The 26,461-nt window shown below is 61.4% G+C and overlaps 3 protein-coding genes across 11 annotated transcripts; 2 read left to right on the top strand and 1 right to left on the bottom strand.

The window, feature by feature from the left end:
- Window positions 1-1,207: 1,207 nt before the first annotated feature.
- Window positions 1,208-5,655, bottom strand: Fbxw5 (F-box and WD repeat domain containing 5). Of its 6 annotated transcripts, none has more exons than XM_076845046.1 (9): window positions 5,496-5,655; window positions 4,440-4,655; window positions 3,982-4,139; window positions 3,487-3,661; window positions 3,268-3,416; window positions 2,748-3,177; window positions 2,303-2,450; window positions 2,001-2,231; window positions 1,208-1,921 (listed from the first exon to the last, which is right to left on the bottom strand). In XM_076845046.1, the coding sequence occupies exons 2-9, from the start codon at window positions 4,630-4,632 to the stop codon at window positions 1,678-1,680; spliced, it is 1,728 nt and encodes a 575-aa protein (XP_076701161.1). In that variant the 5' UTR covers window positions 4,633-4,655; window positions 5,496-5,655; the 3' UTR covers window positions 1,208-1,677. The 6 variants fall into 6 exon arrangements, with proteins under 6 accessions (XP_076701161.1, XP_076701162.1, XP_076701163.1 ...); XM_076845047.1 differs by lacking the exon at window positions 5,496-5,655 and adding an exon at window positions 5,167-5,489; XM_076845048.1 differs by lacking the exon at window positions 5,496-5,655 and adding an exon at window positions 5,420-5,438.
- On the top strand, window positions 5,577-8,901 carry C8g (complement C8 gamma chain). 2 transcript variants are annotated; one of them, XM_076845050.2, is made up of 8 exons: window positions 5,577-6,276; window positions 6,530-6,564; window positions 6,704-6,774; window positions 6,848-6,955; window positions 7,197-7,298; window positions 7,369-7,407; window positions 7,490-7,544; window positions 8,131-8,901. In XM_076845050.2, the coding sequence occupies exons 1-7, from the start codon at window positions 6,046-6,048 to the stop codon at window positions 7,519-7,521; spliced, it is 618 nt and encodes a 205-aa protein (XP_076701165.2). In that variant the 5' UTR covers window positions 5,577-6,045; the 3' UTR covers window positions 7,522-7,544; window positions 8,131-8,901. The 2 variants fall into 2 exon arrangements, with proteins under 2 accessions (XP_076701165.2, XP_076701166.2); XM_076845051.2 differs by having other exon boundaries at window positions 6,428-6,564.
- A 1,236-nt stretch (window positions 8,902-10,137) lies between these two features.
- On the top strand, window positions 10,138-16,293 carry Lcn12 (lipocalin 12). 3 transcript variants are annotated; one of them, XM_076845040.1, is made up of 7 exons: window positions 10,138-10,591; window positions 10,975-11,111; window positions 12,483-12,703; window positions 12,831-12,937; window positions 13,179-13,305; window positions 15,092-15,254; window positions 15,486-16,293. In XM_076845040.1, the coding sequence occupies exons 1-7, from the start codon at window positions 10,487-10,489 to the stop codon at window positions 15,661-15,663; spliced, it is 1,038 nt and encodes a 345-aa protein (XP_076701155.1). In that variant the 5' UTR covers window positions 10,138-10,486; the 3' UTR covers window positions 15,664-16,293. The 3 variants fall into 3 exon arrangements, with proteins under 3 accessions (XP_076701155.1, XP_076701157.1, XP_076701156.1); XM_076845042.1 differs by lacking the exons at window positions 15,092-15,254; window positions 15,486-16,293 and having other exon boundaries at window positions 10,422-10,591; window positions 12,836-12,937; window positions 13,179-13,278; XM_076845041.1 differs by lacking the exons at window positions 15,092-15,254; window positions 15,486-16,293 and having other exon boundaries at window positions 10,445-10,591; window positions 12,836-13,278.
- Window positions 16,294-26,461: the final 10,168 nt, after the last annotated feature.

The raw sequence follows: 26,461 nt of genomic DNA, 5'->3' as shown, positions 1-26,461 counted from the left end.
GGTTTTGACCAGGTGAAGTCCAGCGTTTGTCCTGGATTGAACTTTCAGATCTGCCTGTTATCCCCCACCATTTGTCTGTGTTTTTCATTCTTTCTGCCTCCCTGTTTTTGTTCTGCAGTGCATTTTTTTTTTTAATGGATGCTCTTGTTCATCTCCTTGTCTCCTTTCCACTTTGAATGAGACAGTTATTACATCCTTAGGAGTTGCTCATGGTTTTCAGCTTTTCAGGAGCATATGTGCACTAATTGAACTTGGGCTACTCTACGGCAAGCAGCTTCCTGCGGGTGCTGGACCCCCAACTTTAGATGCCTGGTGTGTAGCACTGTGCTTTTTTTTTTTTTCCAAGTTGGGCACGATACGTTTATTTTATTTATTTATTTTTATGTGGTGCTGAGGATCGAACCCAATGCCTCACCGTGCTATGCAAGCACTCTGCCACTGAGCCACAACCCCAGCCTGTGCTTTTGCAGTGCTGGGGACAGAGGTTGGCCTGAGCCAGGAGTGCAGACCACACTGAGCCCCACTGTGGCTGCTGTCACTCCCATCTTTCCTTGCTTAGCACGTCTTGTAGTTCTGTGGTTCAGCCCTGTGGCCCCATCCCTTGAGTATGCTGAGGGACACTCACTGCATTTCTGCCTGCTTTTTTTGCACACCCTGCAAGCCCCACCTGCATGTGGAGTCCAACCTTGCCCCTCCTTGTGGCCAGTGGGCTGAGTCCAGCAAGACCGAGGCAGCCTCTGCTGGTTGCTGCCTTGCCTGGAGGGACACTGCCTCACTAGGCACTTCTCCCTGCACATTGCCTTTCTCTGCTCCTTGGTGGGACTGAGGGCAGCTCAGCACAAGTTCCCAGCATAGCTGCTTCTTGTGGGGGTCACAGTAGAGGCTGACCCTGCTGAACCTTGCCCCTTCCCTCAGCTCCAGAGCTCCAGGCAGCTGCATGCTTCCCCACCAGTCAAGGAACTCCCTGGGGACACTGCTCAGCACTGGCCTGGGCTGTGTCCCACAGTCCCCCTGCCTCGGGCCATAAGCACAGGGCGCAGCAGAGCACACAGGCACCTCAAAGGTCTGAGGGACCTATGTCTGCATCAGCACTTCTGCTTCAGCCTCCCGTCACTTGTTGGAAGGAATCTTAAGGTAGTCACCACCAGGTAGCAGGGCCAGCAGTGCCTGGGGCCCCCTCCCTGCGGATAGAGACTGGACAACCACGTGCTGTGGCCAGCTCTTTATTCAAGACCCTGAAGAGGTGGCGTGCACGTGCAGCACAATAGGCCCAGCAGACAGGCCCCTCCCAAGCGCCTCAGTGCACAAACCAGGTGCCCTCTGCCACCAATGGGCAGTCACCCACAGCCCCCAGGTGCAGATTGCCCTGGCTGTCCCAAGGGCTCAGGCCAAGGCCAGTTCAGGACTGCGTGAACTTCCAGCCCAGGGATGGGGTGGGCAAGGAGCAGGGCGTCTAGTATCCTGTGCACTCAAGCTGGCCAAGAGGCTGATATGGGGTCTATGGTACCGCCCACAGCGGCCACCCTAGTGCTGAGCCTGATGGCCGTGAGCAGGTTGCGTGAGTGAGCGTGTGGGGCTGGGCTGTCCCCTTTCTAAGGCATGGCTGCTGTGAACTTCTCCGCCCCACTCAGGGAATACCCACAGGCTTTGTCCCTGTGGGTCCCAATACTGGAGTCTTCAGCGCCTGTGGCTGGCAAACCAGGAGAAGAAGGGGCGCAGGCGTGGGCGTGAGGCCTGGAGGACACGCACTGTGCGTGGTGAGCGCCAGGCTTTGATGGTGGCATCATCACTGGCTGTCAGCAAAAGCTCCTGCTCCTGGGGGCTGAAGGCCACCGAGTTGACCACGTCCTCATGCCGCAGCTTGGCCAGGCAGATGTTGTAGTGGCGGTCCCAGATGTAGCCATGCCGATCCTCAGCCCCACTGTAGGACAGTGCCTGGGATGAGCCTGCCACCCTCCTGCTGTGTCCCGCCCTGAGCCCTGAGGCCCACCCAAGCACACCTGGCCACGAAGTCCCTGCTGACATCCAGGAAGATGAAGAAGCACTCATCATTGGGTGTGTAGGCGCGGTGAGCTCGCAGGGCCCGCTTCACCTCCCGCATGGTCTTGAGGTCAAATACCAGTAGGTCGATCTCCTCTGCAATGGGTGGTGGCTGCATGGGGTCAGCCACCACAGAGCCTGGGGGCCAGGCGCGGCTGTTCACGTACAGGTACCTGAGCGAGGGGCATGCACTAGGTACAGGTGGGCTGCTAGGTATGGGTCACCTGCAGGCACCCCCACCCAGGACGTGTCAGAGGCCCACCTGTTGTCAGGGGATAGGCCCATACCAATGATGTGCCCATGCACATCAATGACATGGTCCAGTGCATCAAAAAAGGCATCAGAGCCCCGGCCCTCGCCCAGCACAGGCCCGGCAGTCGTCATCTGGTGTGGCAGGATCTGCTTGATGCCTGTGGAGAGGCCGGGCCAGGGCCCTGACTAGAGCTGCAGGGAGGTCACCTCCAGGACACCCCCACCCGATGGCACCCGAGGGGACCATGGGCTGTGCCTATACTGGGGCCCAGGTCTGAGTCAGATGCACCCAGTCACTGGTTGACCAGCACCACCTGCACTTCCACATCTCAGCCCCATTCCCTCAGGAGCAAAAGTGACCTATGGGCTGTCCTGCCCTAAGGGCTCTGCACCGAGGAAGGCCCAGGCAGGCCCAGGCAGGACCTGGGGTGTTGCAGGCCCTGTGCTGCTGTTACCGATCTGGTGTGGCGAGTAGGTGAGGCAGCCGGTGGTGAAAATGAGGTATTTGTTCCTGGCATCAGTGGCACTGCGCTCTGGGGGCTTGGTGCGACCCTGGGCCAGCAGCTCTGCCACCCTGGTTTCCAGCGCAAGCTCCGATAGTTGCATGCCCCCATCCAGCACACCATCCAGCACACGCCGCAAACCCTCCTTGGCGCGGCCCGGTCGGGGGTTGCGCAAAGGGGGGCTGGCAGCCTCATCTTCGCTGTCACCACCCAGGTCAAAGACTTGGCAGAGGGGTGTGGCCTGGTCGCTGGCGTCCAGCAGGAGGTCAGGGTTGTCAAAGCGGCTGCAGTCGGCCACCATCACTGTGCGAATGGTGCTGGCATTGAGGTTCTGGATCTTGAAGAGCCGCTTTACCACATTGACGTTCTCTGACTCCACGTCCTAGGCAGGGACAGGTACATAGGTGCAGGGCCAGGCCTGGGGAACTCCAGCTTCCTCAGGCCTGGTCCACCTGCCCGGCCCCACCCGCACCTGGAAGGCGTTGTTGAGCCACAGCACTGAGCAGGATGTTATGTCTCCAATGCGGTGCAGGTTCCCGGAGATGAGGCTCGTTTCTGTGAGCCAGCAGCCGAACACATCATAAGGCTTGTTGCGCACGCGGGACAGCAGGGCGAAGGAGTCTGCAGGGAGGCGGAGCTGAGCAGGCTGCCGACTGCAGGCAGTGGAAGACCCACCCGGGCTCCTGCTCACCTAGGCTGATGACTGCAATCTCGCCTGAGGAGGAGTTGTGTGGCCCCAGGAACACGCCTGAGGCCAGCAGCAGGGAGTCGTCCTGGTTGAACTGGGAGAACTGGGTGTAGCTCCAGTTGTAGGGCCGCATGTCCGCGCTGTGCAGCAGCGAGATGGTCAGGTCGTTGTTCCAGATCTACGGGAGAGGAGCCAGTGGGTGACAGGCCAGACTGGTGGCTGTACAGGAAGTCCTGGACCCTTCTCCACTGAGGCTGCCTAAAGATGCTGTGGGGTGGGGACTCCTTCAAACACCTCATCCCCCCTACCCTAGGGGACCTGGGAATCCTGCCTTCCCATCCTCTCCAGCAGTCAGGCTTGTCCTAGCACTGGGTCCTGTGGTCTACGCTGGGGCTCCAGATCCCAGCGCAAGTGCTTCTTCCTAGCTGACCCTCTCTGCTGGATGCAGAGACTGGCCGTTTCCCACCCAACCCACCTGCCTGGGTGAGGCATCCTCACCTTCACAGTGCAGTCCTTGGAGCAGGAGGCAAACTGGTACCCAGAGTGGGAAAAGCTGAGGTGCAGGACCTGGTCAGTGTGCTCCTTCAGAGTCTGCACCTCCACACAGGGTACCATGTCGTAGAGCCGACGGAACTCCTCATACCAGGACGTGGCCGCTGTGGGCAGGACAGCGTCACTGTCAGTTGGTCCCAACCCTTCCTCCCCACAGCCAAGGCCACCCTGAAGAGTGGGGCCACCAGGAGTGAGGGCCCTGGTGCCTCTGGAGCCAGCCAGTCTGGAATCAGGACTCAGCTGGGAGTGCATCTTCTGCTCTGAAGCCCTTCCTGCCTGAATGGTCCATGGCCCCAGCAGGTAGGCAGCAGGAGCTCCCCAGCATGGTTCAGAACATGGCAGGGGACAGCCCTTGTCTCCCACATGGCTGCTGAATGGGCTTTGGGGCGTGTGCAGGTACTGACCTGGGTGTCGGGGTACATCGCGGGCCACCTGGTAGTAACGGTAGAACTGTTCCCTCCATAGGAACTCATCCCGGGACACGGCCTGCCACTGTCGGCACACCAGCCCAGCGGCCAGCACATCCGCAGGGCCCAGGCTCAGGAAGATCTGGTAGACGAGGCTGTCAGGGAGCAGGGGCGTGCCCCCCTCGTCCATCGTGACATTCTGCCCAGGCAGCCCTGAAATCCACCAGAGGCTGCCCTGAACCCAAACCTCTACCCCAACCTCTAGGAGAGGTGCAGACCTGGAGCTCAAGCTGTGGCAGCCCCACTGTTCCTCCAGCCCCACCAAGTGCCACGCTGGAAATTCCACTGGACTGGGTGTTTGTGGAGGGTACTGCTGCACTGACCACTGCAGCTCCATGACAAGCCTGCACAGCCATTTCTCCCCAACCCCTGCAGCTAGCTCCTAGGGCTTGCTAGAGCACTGGAGCAGGCACAGGCACCTCAGCACGGCTGGGCCTGGAGCAGCCTGAGGTGGAGCGCAGGTGGGCCGCTGGACCCCAGATCTGTCTACTCTAAAAGGCCTTGGCCCAGGTCACATCCTGCAGATGGGGCCCTTTGACCACCCCCCCCACCAACCCGGGGCCAGGGAAAAAGCTGGGTGCCAGGGCAGGTAAGCAGGTCTGGGCTGCCTGTACTGGTCGGTAGAGTATAAACCATCAAGAGCCAGTGACCCCCCTGAGCTGACCTTGCTGCCCCAAGGTGTACGACTGTCAGCTCAAGACAGACTTCCTTCCCAGAAGGGGCCCCGGCAGGCCCTTGGCCTCTGCCCTAAGGGCCTGGCCAGGTCGGGGACGTGCGGGCAGGGGGTTAGGGTGTGAAGGGGCAGGCGACAGGGTCCGGGCAGGGCCGCGGGGCGGGACAGGACACAGGCAGCTGGCAGCACATTCATTCGCCCGGCCGACGCAGGCGGGGTACTCCGCTGGGGACAAGGCTGGTACCGGGGGACAAGACCAGGCCAGGCGTGGACAAGGCCTGGGGCGCCGGCGAGTGCGGCAGAGCCGAGGCGGGACTCACCGCGGCGCCTCCGCCCGCTGCGCTGCGCGGAGCCGCTTCCGTCGCCGCCGCCCCCGCGTCTCTACGGAAGAGGCCGCCAGGCCCGACGCTCCGAGCCCCGAGGCATCGATGACTGCGGAGGGCCGACCGCCCGGCAGCCCGCGTCTGCCTCTCGCGCGCCTGCGCGTCTGTGCGCCTGCCCGCTCCCGTGCTCTTCCGGAACAGCGCCCCTGGGGGAGCGGCGGCGGCGATGCACCCGGGGGCAGAGCTCTAGGTCCCCGGGTTCGAGACTGCCCTGGGCCTACTGCCTTGGCCTTGAGCTCCAGGAGCCCAGAGTTGTTGACTGTGAGGATAAAACCGGAGTTTGGTAGTTTAAAGGTGATAGATGTGCAAGGTGCTGCGCACTGACCCAGTGGAAATCAAGGTTGTAGAAATAGATGGGCAAGGAGTCTAAGGCCAACTGGGGCCGTGTATCCAGGACATGGGGCCTGGTTCCTGTTGAGACCAGGCTCCTGAGGAGGCTGAGAGGACCACTGCCCAGGGTGGGGGGTTGGGGAGGTAGGGGACAGCCATGGACTTCCTGGGCTGGGCTTCCTGTGGGGCTAGACAGTGGACTCTGACCTGGGACTTTGCTGCCCTTGGCCTCCTCATCGCTGCCACTATCACCATGCTGCCCCTTGAGACCCCACTGTTCTTGACCCTGCTGCTGGTGGCCAACTCACTGGCCCAGAGGGTTCGACCCCCTCGGCCCCCAACCCTCATCAGCAGCATCCAGCCCAAGGCCAGATTCAATGCTCAGCAGGTGAGAAGCTGGGGGACGGGGGAGGAAGGAGGGAGGTGGGGGCAGGTAATAGAGGTAGATGGGGGGCAGGAGCTTGCCCAGCTTTACAAGGGTGGGTCCAGACCACCCTCTCCCCTCAGTATCCTGGAGTCCCTCTGGTGCCTAACCCCAGTTTTCAGGGACATGGCTCCTTGTGGGTGTGGGCTCTGCCTGCCGCTTCCTACAGGAGCAGGGTCACCAGGCTGAGGCCACCACATTGCACGTGACTCCCCAGGGTGCAGCCATGGTCATCAACACCTCCCGCAAGCTGTGAGTCCTGGCATGGTCCACCACCCTTGCCCTAGCCCCCTGGCCCCAGCCCTGCAGTCGCCTGTACTGATATCCCACATGGCCTCACCTGGGTCGGTCCCCGGTGCCAGGCGCCTCCTCCCACTCCCCCCACCCCCAGGGATGGGATCTGCTGGCAGGTGCGACAGCTCTACAGAGACACAGAGGTCCCTGGCCACTTCCTGCTCCAAGGTGAGGGCAGCAGGTGAGGGGGTAGGGCTGAAGAGCTGGGTAGGGACTGATACCTGCCGTGGCTCTGCCTCAGCTCAAGGAGCCCGGGCCCCTGTGCACATGGTGGTTGCTGCGACTGACTACCAGGTCTTCGCCATCCTGTACCTGGAGCGGGCGAGGCAGCTGTCTGTGAAGCTCTACGGTGTGTGATGGCCTGTATCCACTTGGGATCCCAGGCTCTGCACATGCAAGGGGCCATCACAGACCCTCCCCTTTCCCTCCCCATCCTGACCTTCTGTGCTGGTGCCCAGGGAGGAGCTGCTGGATGGGCCTGGTGTGGGGTTAGGGTGGGAGTGGGCACAGACAGCTAGTCCTGGACACACAGACTCTGTTCCCGGAGCACCCCACACCCTCCTGCACCAGTGGCCCTGTCTGTCCCACAGCCCGATCGCTTCCTGTGAGTGACACTGTCCTGAGTGTGTTCGAGCAGAAGGTCAAAAGTGCCAACCTGACTGAAAACCAGATCTTATACTTCCCCAAGTATGGTGAGTGTCCCCAGCAGGTCCCCCTCCTGGCCAATATCCTGCCCTCCCTGACCACTGCCTGGGCCCCCAGGTTTCTGCAAGGCTGCTGACCAGTTCCACATCCTGGATGGTGAGTGGGCAGCAGGGCAGCTGGCCAGTGGCCACAGTGCAGGTTCCTTCCTGCCCCTTGCTGAGTCTCCTGTCTGCTGCAGAAGTGAAGGGGCAAGGCCTGCGGGAGCCGTGATGGGTCACCTGCTGCCCTCCTCGGTGAGCACCAGAGCAGCGCTGTCAAGCTCAGGGCCCTGTGGTTCTTGAGGAGTCTCCCCTGTTGGCTCTCAGAAGCCACCTCCCCCTGGGAGCTCATTAAACATCACAGTGGACCCCTGGCTCCTTTCAGATCCTACTCGCACCAGAGGAGGAGGAGGAGGCTTGTTCCCCCATCATTTGAGAACCCCCTCCCCAGCCAGGTGGGGCTGGGGAGCTTCCTAGAACCCCTGGGCCCCGACTCCCCCTCAGTGTGGCCCTGCAGCAGCTGTCTTCCCCTGCCCTGTGCTGGCCTCTGAGCCGCCCTCTCCAACAGCCTGTTGGGTCCCAGGGCCCTGCCCAGGGTGGACATCCCTAAGGAGGGGCTCCTGTCAGGACCCCCTACTGGAAGCTGAAGAGCCAGAGGCCCAGGGGCCCTGTAGCCTGAGGTAGGATGGCATATCAGAGATGGGCAGCAAGGTCGCTTCACCATTCTTGGACACAGTGCCTGGCTGGGCTGAGGCCTCACTGTCCTGCACACTGTGAGCCAGGGGCTTCCAAGAGCAGGACTGGCCACCTGGGTGCCCTGACACTGGGGGGGGGCACCCAGGTGAGAGAGGTGGGAGTCTCTGGGGAGAAAGCCAGCTGTTGCTTGAGCCAGGTAAGGTTAGCATGGGGAGTCTGGACAGCGGGAGGACCCCCTGGCAAACCCAGAGTGCCCCCGGGGATGGGGCAGGACGTTGCGCTGGGCCCCTGCTCTCTATGCCCTCCCTTCCAACAACCTCCTTGCTCAGGCTGTGGGAAGACCCAGGTGCCCAGTGAGCTTTGGGCCACAGAGGAATGGCTGTCTGGTGTTTGGACCTTTTCTGCTGGCCCAGCCACTCTCAGAGAGAGCAGAGGGACTCAGGTTGGGGTGGGTGGCTACCAGGAAGAGCCAGCAGCTGCCCAATGGGCTCTGTGTCCTGTGGATGGTCCCCCTGCCATTCCCCCCAGGGTCCCTGTGCAGCTGGACTCAGGAGAGCAGGGAAGTAGGGCTGGAGGGAGAGGGGAGGCAGGGACCGGGGAACAGGCCCCACCCAGGAGACTGCCCTCCAGCTCTATGTCCCAGAGACCCCAAAATAGGGACCCCAAGAGCAACCACATCACATAGGACCCCGAGAGACCCTAAGGTCTCTCAGCCACAGAGAGCCTTGTCCCCCATCGCGTTGTCGCCGGACTCTGCGTGCTCTTCTCTCTGTTCTGAGGGGGGCGCCAGAGACCCTTCCAAAAGACCGAGTGGCCTGACCCTACGAATCTGCCCTGGGGGTCTGCACCACAGTGTGGGTCTGACCTGGAAAAGAAGATGCAGCACATTAGAATTGATGCGCATTTCATTTTCATAAATTTCATGATTTCATAAAATGAACAAACGTTCTGTTAAACAACGATAGCTCCTTGTGCATCTTTTTTATTTAGAGCTCTTATAGTTTGTATTTTGCCTTTGAATTCTGATAGGTGGTTTGCAACATCTTAAGAGAATAATTGTTTTAAGAATCTGTGAAACTAATGCTTCCCTGGTCACCTTTTCTGAGACCTGTGTCGGGGAGCGGGAGCGGGAGGGCCTCGGGAACAGGGGCAGGGGCTGCCCTGGGTCCTGTCTGGGTGAGGGGCTGTCTCGGGGTCCCCAGTGCCCTGTCCACCACAGGGCCCTGCTTGGGTGTGTGTGTATGGAGGGACCAGCTGTCCCTGTACTTGGGACATGCTGTTGACTGCTGCTCCCCACATGTCCCCAGAGTGCCCTGTGACTAAGACAGCTGGGAAGGGGCAGTGTCTGGCCAGGGTGAGAGTGGGCCCAGGGGCTGCTGATCAGGCTCCCGAAGGCCCCAGGAGATGTGAGTAGAAGGGTGCTTCTGGAACCTCAGGGTACAGAGGAGTCTTGTGCCCAGTTCATACCATTCTCTTCCTGGGTGACTAAGGCCAGGAGTTATGGGGACCAGTCAGCACAGCAGGCTGCCCCCTTGCCAGGTGAGGGCAGGTCTGGCCCTGAGGCCCTCAGCCTTGTGGTGGGGTTCCTGCCCAGCACAGGTTGCCAGGCCAGGGACTTCCTGGGATGGGTCCAAGTCCCCCCTGAGCAGGGCTGTGAGAGGGAGGAGATGGCCAGGGACCCTGGCAGGAGAGAGGAGGTGTTGGCCAGGACAGGGAGCTCGCAGAGGAGGTGCCCTGTCAGGCAGGGGCCTGGCCGCAGCCTCCTGACCTCCTCAGCTGCCAGTGGGGTGGGAGGAGGAGTGTCCATAGAGGGGCATTACTTCTCAGGCCTGACTTCCAAAGGGCCAGGGCAGCTGGAAGCCGATGTCTGTCTGGGTCCTCCTCGCTAGACCTTTTTTGGGCAGGACCCTGGCAGGGTCCCTACTTCCATTAGGGGGACAGCCCCTGCCCTCAGCTTGGGTGGAGGTCTCTTTGGAAGTCTCTGCGGCTCTCACCGGGGAGCCCTGGTGCACCCAGGCCGCCTCCCTTCCCCCTCTGGCTGGCTCCGCCCATGCTCTCCTGGCCGCAGGGCCAGCTGGTGTGCCACCCACACTCACTCAGGTCAAGGGTCATGTGGAGTCCTGGGGGCTGGGGACAGCTCTGTGGGGCAGATATCCCATCAGGACTGCACCAGTCATGCTCTCTGCCTGGGACAGGATGTTCTGTGTTGGGAAGGGTCGTCAGGGCAGGGCTGGGCAGGGCCGCGACCTTTGTGGGACATTTGAAAGGGGGCGAAGGCACAGAGGGATCCAAAAACAAGGCCCAGGCCAGGCCCAACAGGCCTTCCCAGTCCCTCCTGCCTGGGACTCAGGGAACCACGGCGGGGGAGGTCTGAGGAGGGACCATCCTGCCTGCCCTGCCTCCCCAAGACTTCCCTCCACATCTCTCCGGCCACACCCCCTTGGGAGGGGCACCGCCAGGTGAGCCCTAAAGAGGTCCCTCTGGGGCCAGTGGCTACCAGGATGGGCCCTTGGTGTGTCTTGTTGCTGTCACTCACCCTGCCAACAGTCCTGCAGGGCCAGGACCCAACCACCCCACCACAGGTGGCAAACTTCCAAAGTAACCAGGTACAGGGTTGGCGGGGCAGTGGGCTGGGGCCCAAGTTCAGGTTCAGGGAGGAGGGTGGCGGGCACTGCCAGAGTCCAGGCAGGCGAGCCCTTCTCTCAGGCTCCCCTGGCCTCCAACAGAGCAGGACACTGGCATTCCCTCCTGTGGCTCCCACAGGTCCTAGACTCTGCACATGTGGGGAAACTGAGGCTCTGGAAGGCCACTGGCAATTGGCCAGGCCACCCAGTCCCTGCCAGACGCAGGACAGGCTGTGACTGCTGCCAGAGTCGCGGTGCAGGCCCAGCCCTGGGGCAGCTGTCTGGCAGGGATCCTGGTTCAGGGCTGTCCAGGGTATGGCGAGGTGGGGTACGGACTGCTGGCCCTCCTGTCACCCGTCCTGCAGTTCCAGGGGCAGTGGTTTGTCCTTGGTCTGGCAAGTAACACCTACAGGAGAGAAGACCGGGCTTTGCTGAATACCTTCTCCACGACATTTGGGCTCAACCAAAAGGGCCACTTTGAGGTCTCCAACACCATGACCCGGTGAGTGGGCTCTCTTGTCTGATAAGCTGAGGATCAGGGCCCTCTCCCAGGAGCCATCATGGCCTCCGTCACACTGTGGGCTGCAGGGTCATGTCCTGAGGCCTCTGTCCAGTGCACAGGCTGCTCAGTGAGCTCAAGGCTGATAGACCCGGGGTTAGTTCTGCTTGCCTCAGCCCAACCTCTGTCCAATCCGGTTGTCATCTCACAGTGTTAGGAGAGAAGTGGGCAGCCCCAAGTGGCCCTGCTGGAGTAAGTGTCCCCCAGCTGTTACACCTAGGGCCACAGGTGCTCTCGTTGACCCACCTGGATGAAGAGCCCCCTACCTGGCTGGAGAAGCATCTGGCCTTGGGGGACAGCCTATGGGAACCTCCGGAGGAGGGGCGCCCTTTGGGGATGCCAGGGACAGCATCCTAACTCTGCTACCCTCCCCCAGCCTGGCCGCCTCATTGAGCACCTGGCTGGCTTGCTGCGGGGGAAGAGGGCCAGGTGACTGCTCTGGTTAGGACTCTTGGAGTCCACCTAGTATCTGATCATGAAGCCAGGGGACATTGCCACACAAACCAGGGGGAGGGAGGCAGAGGCATTCCAGCCTCTGGGGACTTGGACTGAAGCCAGGGGACGCTGCCACACAGACTAGGGACCCCAGGCTGGTGGCAGGCAGCACCTGGGTGTGTGTCCCCAGATCCTCCCCAGCCTCTGGGGACTGGGTGTCAGTCAGGTCACACTGGCCCAGCCTGTGGCAGGTGGGCACAGAGCCCTGAGGCTGGAAGTCACCTGCGTGGGTGTGGCTGCACTCAGAACCCCTCCCAGACCTCAGGTTCCTGGAGATCTCACTGGCCTGGGTCGGGTCAGGCCTGATTGGGGGGAGCGAGGGGTCCATTCTCGCCCTCCGTGTCACCGCAGGCCGACTGCCCGTGGAGCTTTCTGAATAAGCAAACTCCCTGAGAAGCCCTGCGGCTCTGGGCGCTATCCTGAGGCCCAAGAGAGTGGCACATGGGGTTGCTGGCCTCAGCCAGGGACAGCTTGCCCTTGGCCCTCCATGCCCCTCAGCCCCACACCATCTGGCCCAGGGCTTGCAGGCTGGAGTCCAGCCATGCTGCCCCAGAGCAGGGCTGACCCAGAAAAGGCCATTCTCCCACTGCACATCCTGTGGACTGGGGGCTCCAGAGGGGCTCCTGTGGACTACCTGCCAAGCTGACAGGTAGCCGCCTGCATGTGGACTGGTGGGCTGCAGAGGGGGGACTGAGGGGTCCAGGGCTGAGACAGTTTCCAGCTGTGGGACAGTTTCCAGCCTTCTGTGTCTCCCTGGGGGCCTCTGGGCTGGGCCTGGCCGGCCTCCCAGCCTTCTCTGCCCTGCCTGCCTGCCCGCAGGGGCAAGCGCTGCAACACTTGGTCTTACGTGCTGATCCCAGCAGCCCAGCCTGGGCACTTCACTGTGGACACCAAGGGCGAGGCTGACCCAGGCGGGAGGGCGGGGACCGGCAAGTTTAGTGAAGACGTCCAGGTGGTCGATGGCGACTACACGATCTTTGCCCTTCTGCTGTCCGTCAGACGGATGGGCAGCCAGACCACAATCAGGATCAGTCTGCTGGGTGAGCCCCCTCCTCGCTCTGAGCCCTGCGGTGACCCTGGTGGGGGCTGGGACTGACCGGGTGACTTGGGGACAATTGGCTCTCCCACCCACCCATCTGAATGGCTGAGAGCTCTCCTACTGGTCAGCACAGGCAGACACTGGAATCTGCCCCGCTGGACGCTGGACAGATTCACCTGCCTGGTCAAAGCTCAGGGTCTCACCAAGGACAACATCGTCTTCCCAACTGCCATCGGTAACGCGTTCACAGGCAGTGGACAGTGGGAAATGGAGAGCAGGCAGGCTGGGCGGGGCCTTCCAGAGGACCCCAGGCTGATGTCCCCAGCCCCTACCCCAGAGCAGGCTGGTCCCTTCTCCCTCCCCCTGGTCCCCTTTCCGCCCCCTCCCAGTCACCTGCCTGTTTCCCCTCACATCCCTCCCAGGCCCACCCCTCTCCTCTCCCTCATGGCCTGTCCCACTGTCCCTCACCCTGCCAGATGAGCTGCCCGATCCTGCCTGCTGAAGCTGCTGAAGGGCCTGCCTCACCCGCCCTGCCCTCCCCCACTGTCAGCACAAATAAAGGCACTGTGCCCAGGACCCCAGAGTGGCTGCTGGGACCTTGGGGTCAGTGAGAGGCAAGGACAAAGGGACCCATGACAGGGCAGGGCCGTGATGGCCACCCCAGGACAGGCCAGCCTCCCTCACTGCCCCCAGTGTGCACTCCACCAGCGGAGCTCTGGGCGGCCATGAGGGGGACCAGCAGGTCCAGGCTGTCCCTAGGCCTCTGCCCTGGTCACAGGACAGGCAGGGCCCCGGGACAGGAACAGGCCCCTGTGGATGCCGGGGCTGGGAGATGGGAGGTGGAGTGGGGATAAGCAGTCTAGGCCTGGTCTCCACTGGCCGTAGGGAGGCTGGCTGGTGGTGGGTGAGGGGTGTGGGTAGAGGGATGATGGGGGTGAGGGAGGGTTTTGTGCTCTTTTGGTCTTGCGCTCTGGGTCAGGAGGTTCAGGTTCAAGGCCATGAGTCCGTCTGGTCTGAAGTGCTGGGACACGTGTGGGCCTGTGAGGAAAGAGACCACCCTGGTCCTGGCTCTGCACTGCAGCTGCTAATGAGGACCTGGGCCTCGGGGTCAGACATCTGCAGCCATCTTCCTGGAGTCGACCCTGGAAAGGCTGCAGCAGAAGGGCCATGGTTGGGTGGTCCTTCCTAAAGGCGCCCAGGAAGGGTCTCTCCCCCACGGGTGGGCTGGCTACCAGGTGCCACCCCGACCTGTGCGGGACCTGAACTTAAGGTCACTCGACAAGTGTGTGAGCAAGTGAGCAAGTGTGAGCAAGTGTGTGAGCAAGTGAGCAAGTGTGTTCGCAGGGGGGCTGTTATTGGGGGGACTCTTGTTCTTTAGAAAGCCCTATCCACAAAAGGCCAGAAGGGCAGGGTTACCGGGGACAGGTGGCTGTAACTCAGCCCTGGAGGCACATCCCACAAAGAAGACCCCTTACTATCCGAGCAAATGCAGTGGTCAGTCAGAATCTGAGGCATCAGGACTGGAAGGTGTGGTCATTCATGTGGCTTCCCACAACCGGGTGGTGGACACAGGCCCTGGATAGCTGGCTTCACTCTCTCCTGCCTTGCACCCCTGCCCCCTCCTGCTGGCCCACTGTGCTCCCCCAGAGCAGGGCTCCCCTGCACAGCCAGGTCCTGAGCCCCACAACCTGGCCTCCTGTGTCCCAGGTGCTGAGGAGAACGGCCTGGATGGACCCTCCAGCCCTTCCCCTGTCCCTGGGAGGGTCAGGGGACAACTGAAGCCCCCTTAATTCCCTTGACACCCAGGCTTTAGGACTAAGAACGTGGTGGCTTCCTGGGCTCCGGCACCAGGCTGAAACCCAACCCGAGTGCTGAGGTGGCTCCGTGACAGAGACTTGCCCTGCGTGTGCCAGGCCTGGCTCCGTCCCCACAGGAAAAAAGCACACCCAGCAAGGATGGAGGCTCGGGGCGTCCGGCTAGCAGGGGCGTCCGGCTGGGCAGGGGCATCCGGCTGGGCAGGGGTGCCCGGCCTGCTCTCTGCCCCCTGTGCCTGCCCCTCTCAGGCTCCACTGTTTCTCCACGGCTGTTGGAGATCAGCTTCTTCTCAGCTTTGGAGACAGAACATTCAGTGGGCCTGGAGTTGAGGGGTCAACAACACCAAGTGAGGGTTCTGGGGGCGCGTGGCCCCGCGGGTCCTCATTCGGGGAAAGAAGCAAGAGCCCCTCACATGTGTGAGGATGGCGGGTTTCCTTAAGTGAATTAGTAGACGTCCACTGTGTCCACGAGTCCGTGACGGGGCGAGAGCGGCGTCCAGCACGGGGTCAGTTCCTGGCTCTGACTCCAGATCCCATTGCTGACCTCCCTTACCCCGCACCTGGCCCCCTCGCAGTGGAGAGATTGGGAGGAAGAGCTCACCTTCCTGCCTTGGGCTCCTGCCTGCTCGTGGTCCAGCGGGGACGGCCGGCACAAGGCAGCGTTGAGGGCAGGCCTCCAGCCCCTGGCTCAGCTGGCACCCAGGACAGCTGCCCTGAAGCTCGTCCACGCTGGAGCAGGTGGGCCCAGCCTCTCGGCCTCCCGACTTTCTGTCTTGGTCGTGTTTCAGCTTAACAGAGTCGGGGGCCCCGGGGCACCGCCCTGGCCATCCCACAGGGAGCTGGGCACAGTGTCTCAGCACCACGTCCAGGCTTTGTCATGACGGCGCCTCCTCTCTCCTAACACGGCTCCTCTCCCTCTCCACCTCTCCCTCCTGCCCTCTGCCCCTCCTCCCTTCTCACTGTCCATAGCCTCATTGTTCTGGGCAGTGAGATAGGTCATCAAGACACCAAAGACCCCACAGAGACGGAGACGGAGACAGGGTGTGGGATGCTCATGAGGACGTCCAGAGGTCCTGGTTCTCATGCTACCTCCAGCGCTTCCCCAGAAAGCATACCTCTGTCCCTCTGGGGCCCTGTCCAGTGGTGACCAGCTCCTGAGGAGTCGCTCTGTGACAGCACACGTCCTTCGGGACAAGTCACATCTGGATCTTGCAACCCAAACCCATGCTCCCGTCCTTGAACCCGCTAGTGCTCGGCATGGAGAGGGACATGGCATTCCTCCTTTCCTTCAGGATGGCACGTTCTACTCACGGTGCCTGCAAGGCCCCACAATCTTACCATGCCATCTTTTGTAATGTCCCCTGGCGGCACATCAGGGGACACTTTGTAACCAGAGCCCACAACCACAGTGCAAAGGACATGGAGCTACTGTGGCCTGCTGAAGAGCAGCCTGGACACAGTGCTCCTCCCTCCACGTCTCCAGGTCCACACAGCAGGAGCAACTGAAGCTGAGCCAATAGGGCCAACTTTGTCTGTAGCAATATGTGGGTGTGTAGCTTATTCAGGGCCAAAGACACATTGTCATAATCACTGTAACACACAGCCTTCTGGGTTTGTGCCGCAATCTGGCTGCAGCAAAATAACCAGGGGGTGTGACAAGCAACTTGTGAGGACTGATACAGCGGGAGCCGCTTTATTGCTGGAAGGCAGAGGTATATATACTTAACTATCTTAATTATCTTAATTAACATAAACTAGGTACAGAGTCAACCAATAAGGAATCCTCCTCATCTTAATGATTACACACAGCTTAACTTAATTGACATAATCTAGACACAGCAGTCAGTCATTAAGGAATCTCCACACTTAATGGCTCACTGGCGTTACTTCACAAACCACTCCCTCTGGCAAAGTGCCAGGTGCCATCTTGACTTGTTTATGGACCCTAAAATCTCCCCCTTTTGTTTAATTTAAAGAACAAGTATGTGGCTTAGGGACCGTGCCTGTTTTAGGTTGTCCAATACTACATATGGTCCTTACCCGTCATTGGATGGTCTGACCTCAAATGGTCTTAGGTTGGTACCATCGTAATTGGATCTTACCTGTCTTTTTTTTATATATATATATTTAATTTTTTAATTGTAGTTGGACACAATACCTTTTTTTCCCCCTTTGGGCTCCCTCAAGCCCTTTTATTTATTTATTTTTTAATATTTACTTTTTCGTTTTCGGTGGACACAACATCTTTGTTTGTATGTGGTGCTGAGGATCGAACCCGGGCCGCACGCATGCCAGGCGAGCGCGCTACCACTTGAGCCACATCCCCAGCCCCTTACCTGTCTTTGACTACTGGCCCAACACACTCAGCCACACTTGTGGATAATGACCATAGTGGTTTTTACACAAACACCATAAATAATCTGCTATAAGCAGTGGGCCTGGTTTCAGCCTGGTGCCAGAGCCCAGGAAGCCCGAGGGACTCAAGGGGGACCGACATTCATGGGCCTTCCATCCTGGAGAATCTCAGTCTCCAGGACCTTCACCAGTGGGCCTGGAGGTACTGGGAGGCACCATGGGGCACCCAGGACCCCTGGCTCCATGCACAGCCACCTCGCGCACTGTGGCAGGACCCACCTTGGCCGTTGACACGGGTCTCTCCAGTCAGTGTAGAGGCACTTTTTGATGCTGATAGGTTTGGTGGCATGGAGACCCCAGACCACCAGGCAGAGCTGAAAGCTGGACAGGAAGCAAAGCCCTGTGGGCAGCTGCATGCCTGCAGAAAGCCACCCCTGCTGGCTCTGGGTCCTGGACTCTGGCTGTGGTGGACAGCACCCTGCTCACACCCACATTCTCAGATCAGAGCCTGTCCACCCACTGTCCCTGTATTCAGGAAGCCACCCTGCCACCTTTGGCTGCTTGGGTGGCGTCGGGGGCCCCACCGCAGGGCCCTGGTGGACCTGGCTGTGCAAAGTCGGGAGACCCGTGCGAGGCTGTGCACAGAGCTGGGCGGTGGGCAAGGACACTGTGAGCACGGGCGGTGGTCCTGGGTCCCTCTGCCTGCCTGCTGGCCCCACGTGGACCTTCACTCTTGCTGGTGGCACTACAGAGAGGAAGAGGCCTTTAGAGAGGTGGGGGGAGGCCAGACTTGTGAGAGGGTGCCAGGGGAAGACCTGGCCCCTCCCGGCCCCCCTTAGATCTGCAGGGTCAGGGGCTTCCAGGGCTTGTTCAGGAACTTTGGCCCAGAGATGTGGACAGGCCTGGGGCCTGGCACTACTCCTCAGGTGGGCAGCTCTGGCTGGCCCCAGCTGCTGGACCCTGGGTAGTGCCTGCCCAGCCCTCCTGGGGCCAGCGCCCCCGCCCTCAGGCCCTGGAGTCTTTACCTTGGCTTGAGAGCGCGGCTCTCCAGGCACCACCTGGGCCTGCTGGCCCTGGACCGGCTCCTGCAGCCTCCAGAGCTGAGCCTGCAGTTTGCTGGAGGAGGAAGTGGGCAGCTGGGTCAGGAGGTTTGGGCCTGGTGGGGGCCAGCACGGTCAGCCTGCGGTCAGCCCCGTGGCAGTGGAGCTGCACTGGACTTCTTGCTCTCGTCTCCGACTCTTGACACCCTCCCTCCTGGGTCCTGAGGCCCACACAGCTGCCCCCTCTTCCCTGGGGAGACCCCATCTTTTCCCACCCTAGGGTGCCCCAGGGGTCATCCACAGGGTCAGGATTGCTTGTCCACTGGCAGCCCTGCTCCTGATGCAGGCGTGACATGGGGGGTTCCTGTCCCTCCTCGCCCTTGGGGAAAGGTGGGATACATAGCCTCCCTCTTTTCAGGGCTCTGTGTTGGAGACCCCTCACTGGAAGGGGGTGACTTTGGGGGATCTTTGGAAAGGGCAGCCCAGGCCCAGTGCTCTTAGAGAGGGGCAGAAGCTGGTGCAGGATGGCACCTCTGGGGACAGGGCTGACGTCCTCACCTGAGCTTAGGCTGGGAAGGAGACCCTCAGCCTGGACCCCTGCAGACCCCCCTGAGCAGGCAGGGCCTTCCTGACTTGTCAGGACCCACCACATGGCTAGGCCCCACCTACACAAGGCTTGGAGGACGGGGAGGGCCCCAGTGGTCAGCATGTTGGGGTGTCCAGATCCTGCCCTGGGGCAGCTCAGGAGTGAGGAAGGGGGTGCCTGGTGAGCAAAACCCAGAGCCAGAGGCAGACCAGGGCATTCCTGGCCACCAAACCAAAGTCCAAGCTGGGGCTTGGGGACCCTTCCAGCCTACTGCCACAGGCAGGGGCCTCAGGCCTCCCACAAGCTGCAGATGCTGAGATCCTTCACCACAATGCACAGTGGCCGGAGCCACCTGTGGCCAAGGGCAGGCCTCAGCAACACCAGATAAGGGATGGGGCAGGCACCCTGGGACCCCCTTGGTGTCCTCTTGGCATATGAGATGGGAGTGAGCCTCACTGGAGCTCACAGGGTCTGTGGGCTCGGCCACCTTGAGAGGAAGCTGTGGTCCCCAAGCCGTCTGGAGGAGGCTGGCAGGTGGGGGCACAGGCATGCAGAGGCACACACTGCAGGCTGCCTCTGCCCAGCTGCTGTCCCTCCTAGGGACGGGTGGCTGCACCAGCCAGGATGCAGTCTGCGTCTTGGCTCTGTGTGGACCAACAGGGGTCGGGTTTCTCCATCGGGCCTCCTGTGATTGGTACGTCCCCAGCCACATCCCCATGAGGGCTCTGCCCTGGGCTGGGGCTCAGGGTGCTAGGAATCATCAGGCTGGGATCTAGGGTGGGTTGGAGAGTTTGCCAGGAGACGTTGAGGGATCCCCTGGTCCTGTGAGGGCACTGCACAGTGACAGGAGGGGCAGTGTGGGGAAGGACCGGGTAGCAGCAGACATCCCCTGAGGGGCCAGGAGCCTGACTCTGGGCTCAGGGCCCCTTCTGTGGGGTCTGTGTGTTGTGGGGCCAGAGAAGCCCTGCTAGACAGTGGCACAGCCCCTGTGGGGTGGCCCTGAGGCCTTGGGACCTGAGAGCCCCCCACCCTGCCAGCCAGGCCAGGAGGCCTCAGACCTCAGACTGCCTGGGTGCCCCCACACCCTCTCCGCCTCCGTTCCTGGGACCTCCGAGCCTCCCTTCCCAGAAGGCCTTCAGGCCCTGGGGTCCACTGTGAGAGCAGCCCCACCACTCTGTCTCAGGTCTAAGCTGGATGCTGAGTCCTGTGGCCCAGTCCCATCCTGGCTGCCCGCATGCCTGTGACCACCCTCTTTCCCTCGGGGGGCCACGGGGCCGGGGCTGAGCTGTAGCCTGGCAGCAGTGGACCAGGGACCCCACAGGTCCCCCAGGTGCTCCTGCTCCCCTATGGTGGCCACAGGAGAAGAGCCCGCCTGGGGAGTTTGGGGAGTAGCTTGGCGGTGCCTAAGCTCAACCCCACCCATGGCCACCACCGCCCTCCATGTCCCCATGAGGACCGGAGCACATACCCAGAGATGTATGCCTGGATTTTCCAGCAGCTTTATTAGTGACAGCCCCAACCTGGAAGCCACCCCATGTCCATCAACAGGAGAAGGAGGACCAACCACGGAGCATCCTCGCACCTGGACACAGCAACAGGAAGCTGAGTGACCACCCTTTTCAATGCCAGGTGACCCGAGGATCCATCGCTGCTAGGTGCAGGTAGTCGTTCAGTGTCTGAGGTGTGACAACACTCAGGAAACCCGGAAGTGCCAGCTACCTACAGGACCAAGCAGAGCCTCAGTGGGGACAGCCAGAGGCCAGTGGGGAGGGGTGGGAGGGATCTCGGGGTGCAGATGAGATCCTGATTCCAGGGGTGGTTTTGTGGGTTTCCACACACCTCAAATTGCCAAGGAAATAAAGAACAGAGAAAACCCCCCAGAGGGAGCCATGTCAAAAGACACGGGGGTCAAATGACCCAACTCCCAACAGCCAGAGTGAGGAAGATCCTCGCAACAGAGTCAGCAGTGAAGCACCAGGTTTTATACAGCAAAGTGCAGAGCAGACGTCCCTGAGGCCCCGCCGAGGTCCACCGATAGTCGAGAAAGGAAATAAAAGAGGGACAGATCTCTCATGCAGAAAACCTGCGAGTGACTCGTAGATAGCAAAACCCCAGGAGGAGGGGTCCCAGGTCCTGCTCTGGTCATGGGCTGCCCCCGGTGACGCTCCTGCAGGAGGCAGTGTGAGAGAGGGATGGAAAGTAACTTCGGGAGGAGAGCCTGGGCACAGACTCGGTCAGGTGGCCAGGGTCACATCAGCAGAGGAAAGGCTGTGTGGACGGTGACCCCCATGCACTGTGGTGACCAGGCCATGTCCTCACCTCCAGAATCTTCCTGTCGCCACCCTGAATCATAAGATAGAGTGGACAAAACGCCTGGCCAGGGTTCCTTGCCACCGCAGTGTCATGAAGCCCAGGAGCCAGCACCCAGAGCAGTGCAAGGAGGCCACCAGGGCCCTGGGCAGAGGCTAACAGAAGAAGTCTGGATGAGAGAGGGCAGGGCCAACACCTCCGGGCCAGATGGTGACAGTAACGAGCGCCCACTGGCGTAGGGGTCCAGGGCGGTGAGAGTGCTGCCCGCTGCCCACATCTCCTCGGCAAGTTTAAAGCTGAGAATCAAACATTCATTCCTAGGACTTCATGCAACTGCATCCTCTGAGAGGCACAGGTCACCCTGTGTCCAAAGGCCACACCAGTGACCCTGTCTGCCTTATGGTCTCTGCGGAAGAGCCCACATGGACACCACCTGTTTACACTTGCACAAAGACGCCTACCTGGGTGTCCTGAGCTGGGGCACTTCCCTGCTCTGTGTGTACGTCCCCTTGGCCTCTGAATGTCTATCAGCAGCCGGGTATGTGGCAGACACCGGGTACCCATGAGCCCCTCCAGCTCTGCTGGCCCAGGCTGCACTCTAAGCTGCTGCTCAGACCTTGGAAGAGGACAGTGACCGCACAAGGACCTAAGGGGCTGCAGCAGAGAAAGGGGTGCCTCCAGCACTGAGGGCTGCCTCAGCATGAGTCGTGGTCTCTGGATGGGGGTGTTCCTGCAGCCCAGGGTCTGGGCCACCAAACTCACTTGTCCCCAGACCCAGAGAACTGGGCTGCAGGAGACCAAGACCAAGGTCACTCTGAGGTTCCTCCCAGGTCTGCCCGACCCCAGGGTCCCCTTTCAGGACTCAGCTGGTGGGAATCCTGGCAGCTGCCCCTTTCAGCAGCTGGTGAGAGGGACCAGAGGGTAGGCTGGGGGCGGGAATCTTATGTACTCGGGCAGCCACCACGGGCAGGGGGGCTGGGAGAGAGCAAGTGCATCTAAGGAAGAGGAGGTTTGGGGCAGGGTCAATGGCCTTGAACCTGTGGGCAGAATGGGATGGTGCTGGGCCGGCCAGAGCACAGCACACGCTGTCCCTGCTCGCCTGTCCCAGGGAGCAGGGACCAGGGACCGGCTTGGCCTGCTCCCAGGCTGGGGTGGTGAATGCAGAGGCTGTGCCAGACAGGATCGCAGTGCTGGGCACACAGTGGACCCTCACAGATGCTGGCTGCTGCTCTGCCAGACTTGGGCTGGGAGCTCTGCCCTAGCCTGGTGCCCGGAGTGGGGCTCAGACGGTCTTGGGGGACAGAAGTGCAGGCAGGGCTGGGGCCTGTGGGGAAAGGCGCGGCCTGGGACCTTCCTGGGAGCTGGTGGTCTCTGCAGGCACCACCCTCCCCAGGAGGAGATCCAGGGACCAAGGGAAGGCACGTGGGAGACCCACTCCCTGACCGTTGCTGGCCAAGTCAGAGGATCCGCTGCCCTTCCTGCCATGCCCCTTGCCGGGTCCTGCCAAGGAGACCTAAGGGGAAAATCTTACTCTTCTTGTTTCTGAGTCACTTGTCCTGGGTGGGGCTGGTCCTGGGCGGGGCTGGTCCTGGACAGGGCTGGCAGGTGAACTGTTAATAGGAGCCTGAGGCCAGTCCTCAGCCCACACTGCACCCTCCACCGGCCTGCAGTGCTGCCCAGGGCCCACCTCCTCAGCCAAGAATGGAGCCCTTGTGGATGGGTCTCCCTCTGCTGGGGACTGGGCAGACTCAGGGCCAAGGCCCCAAACAGCTTTGGGGGCACCCGCGTCCCCAGGCCCCAAACTTGCCCTTCCACAAGATCTGCCTACGTCCCAGCCTGCGGGGGGGGCACCAGGGCAGGGGCAGAGGAGAGCTGGCGCCCAGTCAGCTCCAGCCTGCAGCCACCGTGAGCACTCCCCCATCCTGGGAGCCCACCAGCAGGGGACAACTCCTCTGTCTACATGGGGAAGCTGCAGCCCAGGAAGGCCACCTGACCCTGGCCAGGATCTCCCTGTGCTTGCCAGGTCCAGCACCACTGGTGCAGCCTCATCCCAGAGTCTGCTGCCTTTCAGGGGTCTTGCCGGGGCTGCTCAGGGGGGTGGGAACTGTGCGCCTGCCCTTGCCTGTCACCAGCTCTATAGTTACAGGGGGAGTGGCTGGTCCTTGGCCTGGCCAGCAACACCTTTAGGAGCAAGGACGGAGCCTAATTCCTGGTGTAGATGGCGACCTTCGGACTCAGGGGCCACCAGCTGCCCATCACTCCTGTCTCACTCAGGGGCCACCAGCTGCCCATCACTCCTGTCTCACTCAGGTGGGACCAAGTCTGCCAGGTGATGAGGTGACTGGGCTGGCAGGGGACAGAGGGTGACTTCCAGGGGGTGGAGGCAGTGCCTGCCGGGAGTAAGCTCTATCACCAGGGGTCAGCCAAGCCGGGGCCTAGGGGCTAGGGCTAGAGGAGGGCCCAGGGCCAACCCCAGGAAGGTGAGGAGGCCTGGGCTGGTGGCAGATGGGCAGCCAGTGGCACAGGGACTTCAGTACTGAGGGATGCTGCAGAATGGGGACGTAGGGTTCTGAGTTTGGGGAACGAAAATTCCACACGAGGCAAGTGTTTCACTGGGGCTCTAGGGAGAGGGCAGGTGAGGGGCCAGCTCCCAGGAAGAAGCAGCCTTTGGGGACCTGAGGTTTAGGGGTGGCACATTTTGGGCACAAGTGCATCCTCTCCTCCAGATCCTGGCCTAGCCAGTAAGGCCCAGGCCTCCAGACCCTCCCTGACTGCACTGTCCCCTCTAAGTCTGGACCTAATGTCCCCTCACTCAGTGTGCACTGCCCAGGCTCAGGCCACAGGGCAGATCTGCACCCCCTACTTCCAGATCCTTCTCTGTCCTCCCCACTGCCCGCCCCAGGCTCTGCCCCTGTGGGGTCCTGGCCTCCACTAGAAGCAAACAGGCTGTCCCCACGGCCCCTCCCTCCTTCCTCCTGGCCTCAGGGCCACTGCGTAGGGGACTCCAGCAATCCCAGGTGCTGCACAGGGTGGGATGGTGTCCCACTGGGGCTCTGTCCTGTGAGTCCCGGTGTCTCCGCCCTGGGGTGGCATGAGCCTCTGTAGCTGTTGGGACACAGGCAGGACATGGGGCACACCTACACCGCAGCAGGCCCCGGCCCGAGAATCTGCTCTGGGGCCTCTTCCTTGTTGGGCCTTCAGGGCTTTGGCCACCAGAGAGCTATAGGCAGGGCACCCTGGCTCTCGGGGGCACTGGGTTTGAGGGTAGGTGACGGCCACTCCCTGGATCGAACAACTGAGCCAGGGTGGGGAGCCAGGGTGGGGAGCCAGGGGAAGCACCACCCTGGGCTTCTGGGCTGTCAGCTGCCTCCAGGCCCCTGGTGCTCCCCACCTGCTGCACAGCACCCAGAGGAGCTCCTAGGGCAGAGCAGGCGGCCACAGGCCACTGCCCGGGGAAGCCTGGGAAGCAGAGGACCCTGAATCCTCGTCCCACCCCAAAACCCCATCACAACCAGAGGCTGGGTCTCTTCCTCCACAGGACCCCACCCCGCAAACAGTGGACCAGGACCCCTGTCCCCAAGGGTCAGCCAGGCTGGAACTCTCTCGGAGGCTGGGGAGGTGAGTTCTCCCTCCCTGACCCTGGTCTCGTGCCCCGGGGTATTCCAGGGACCGGCTGGTGTGTGCCTAGACGGGTGGGCAGCGCCCCTCCCCACTGGCAAGGTTGAGACCTCTGCCTGCTCCCCAGAGTTGGGTTCCAAAAATTATAAGACTTAAGTGTAGAGACACAAGCACCCTGGCTCTCCCCACGGAAACAAGGCTCCAGGAAGGAGGTCAGGACCACATGGCTTGGCGGGGCCCCTGGGCAGCAGGACAGCCACAGGCCAGCTGGGTGCAAGGCTTCCCCCAGGGAAGAAGGCCCTTTCCAAGGCTCCCAGTGGCTGGGAGAAAGGGGTCCTCCCCAGGGCTCACTGCCCCCTTCCTGGCACAGGGCAGAAGAAGGAGCTGGATTTTGACCTGAGGGAGAAATTTATCAACTTTGCCAGGACCCTGGGCATCTGGCAGGGTCACGTTGTCTTCCTGCCCACGGCCTGTACTGGGAGGTTTGTGTGGACCAAGGAGGGGCCCCGGGCTACAGGGTGCAGGAATGTGGTCCCAAGAACCCTAAGGGCAAAGCATGGGGGTCCAGATGCTGGACCTCAGATGCACCCAGCCCTCGCCCCGCCACAAGCCAGAGAAAGGGGCTGCAGGAGATCCTCAGGACGGGGCTGGGTGCTGAGCTCAGGAAGAGAATCTAGGGCAGCACCTGGGAATGCTGGAGTCCCCTGCACAGCGGCCCTGAGGCCAGGAGGAAGGCGGAGGGGCCATGGGGACAGCCTGTTTGCTTCTAGTGGAGGCCAGACCCCAGCAGGGACAGAGCTTGTCAGGGGAGGTGGGGGCCCAGTGGGGAGGACAGAGAAGGATCTGGAAGTAGGGGATGCAAATCTGCCCTGTGGCCTGAGCCTGGGCAGTGCACACTGTGTGAGGGGACATTAGGTCCAGCCTTAGAGGGGACAGTGCAGTCAGGGAGGGTCTGGAGGCCTGGGCCTCCACTAGCTGTTCCAGGATCTGGAGGAGAGGATGCACTTGTGCCCAAAATGTGCCACCCCAAAACCTCAGTTCCCCATCCTAAGACACCTTCAATTGCAGCTACTGAGCCAGCCCTGGGGGTGCAAGGGGCTCTGGAGGTCAGGAGTCATGCAAGTGTGCCCTCTGGCCGGGGGTTCTCTGACCATTCTGTCCTCACAAGTGATTGTGACCAGAGGCCTGTGTGAGCCGTTGAGTGTGATGGCTGTGGCTTCTGGGGCTTGGGGGGCTCTGGGGCCCTGTGCTGGGATCCACCTAGGTGGAGAAGCAACTGAGATCTTACCCTGGGCCTCTGTTCCCTGGCTCCTAGTGTCCTCCTGCCCTGTTCCCGGTCAGCTCACCCCATTCCTCCTGGCCTCTGGCTGCCCTGGACTCTGCTCCAGCCTCCCCTGCTCCTGTTGAGGGGTGAATGTCCCCTCAGGGCCATTCTGTCCCTTGCAGATTGGGCCATCACCGTCATCTCAGCCTGGCTCAGGCCCTTTGCAAGGCAGCTCAGCCATTCTCCCATCAGAAATAAACCCACTGGTGTCAGGGGAGTGGGTCCGACGTCCTTGGCCACCATCAGTGTGGGACAGGGCTGTGGGCCATGCCACTAGGGCACTCCCAGCCTAGAGGAGCCACGGTATCTCACTTGAGATATAGGACATCCCCTCAGATATGTCCTCATTTATCCCTCCAGCGTCCACCTTCCCATCTGGACAGGGCATGCTCCTGGACTGGTCTCAACTCCAGGGCCAACAGAGCCTGACCTGTCCTCCAACATGGGCCACCTTCCATGACATTTGGCAGGAACTGGTCCCAGCTTGGGAGCAGGGAGTGTACAGTGACCAGGGGGGCCACCAGGGTGCTCGAGATGGTGGCCAGAGGGGCCCATGACCAAGGCACCTTCCCCAACCCTCAGAGCCTGAGCCCAGCTGCCCTCTGCCAGGGACCCCTCCATGACCCTGCACAGAGCTGCGTCCCCACTTCCCTGGAGTCACTTTTCCCCAGAGTGTTTGAAAAGGCGTCAGGTCCAGCCTTAAAGGGACAAT

Source organism: Callospermophilus lateralis, chromosome 2 (assembly GCF_048772815.1).
Source record: "Callospermophilus lateralis isolate mCalLat2 chromosome 2, mCalLat2.hap1, whole genome shotgun sequence".
NCBI lineage: Eukaryota > Metazoa > Chordata > Mammalia > Rodentia > Sciuridae > Callospermophilus > Callospermophilus lateralis.
This window is presented reverse-complemented; position numbering and strand designations above follow the sequence as displayed.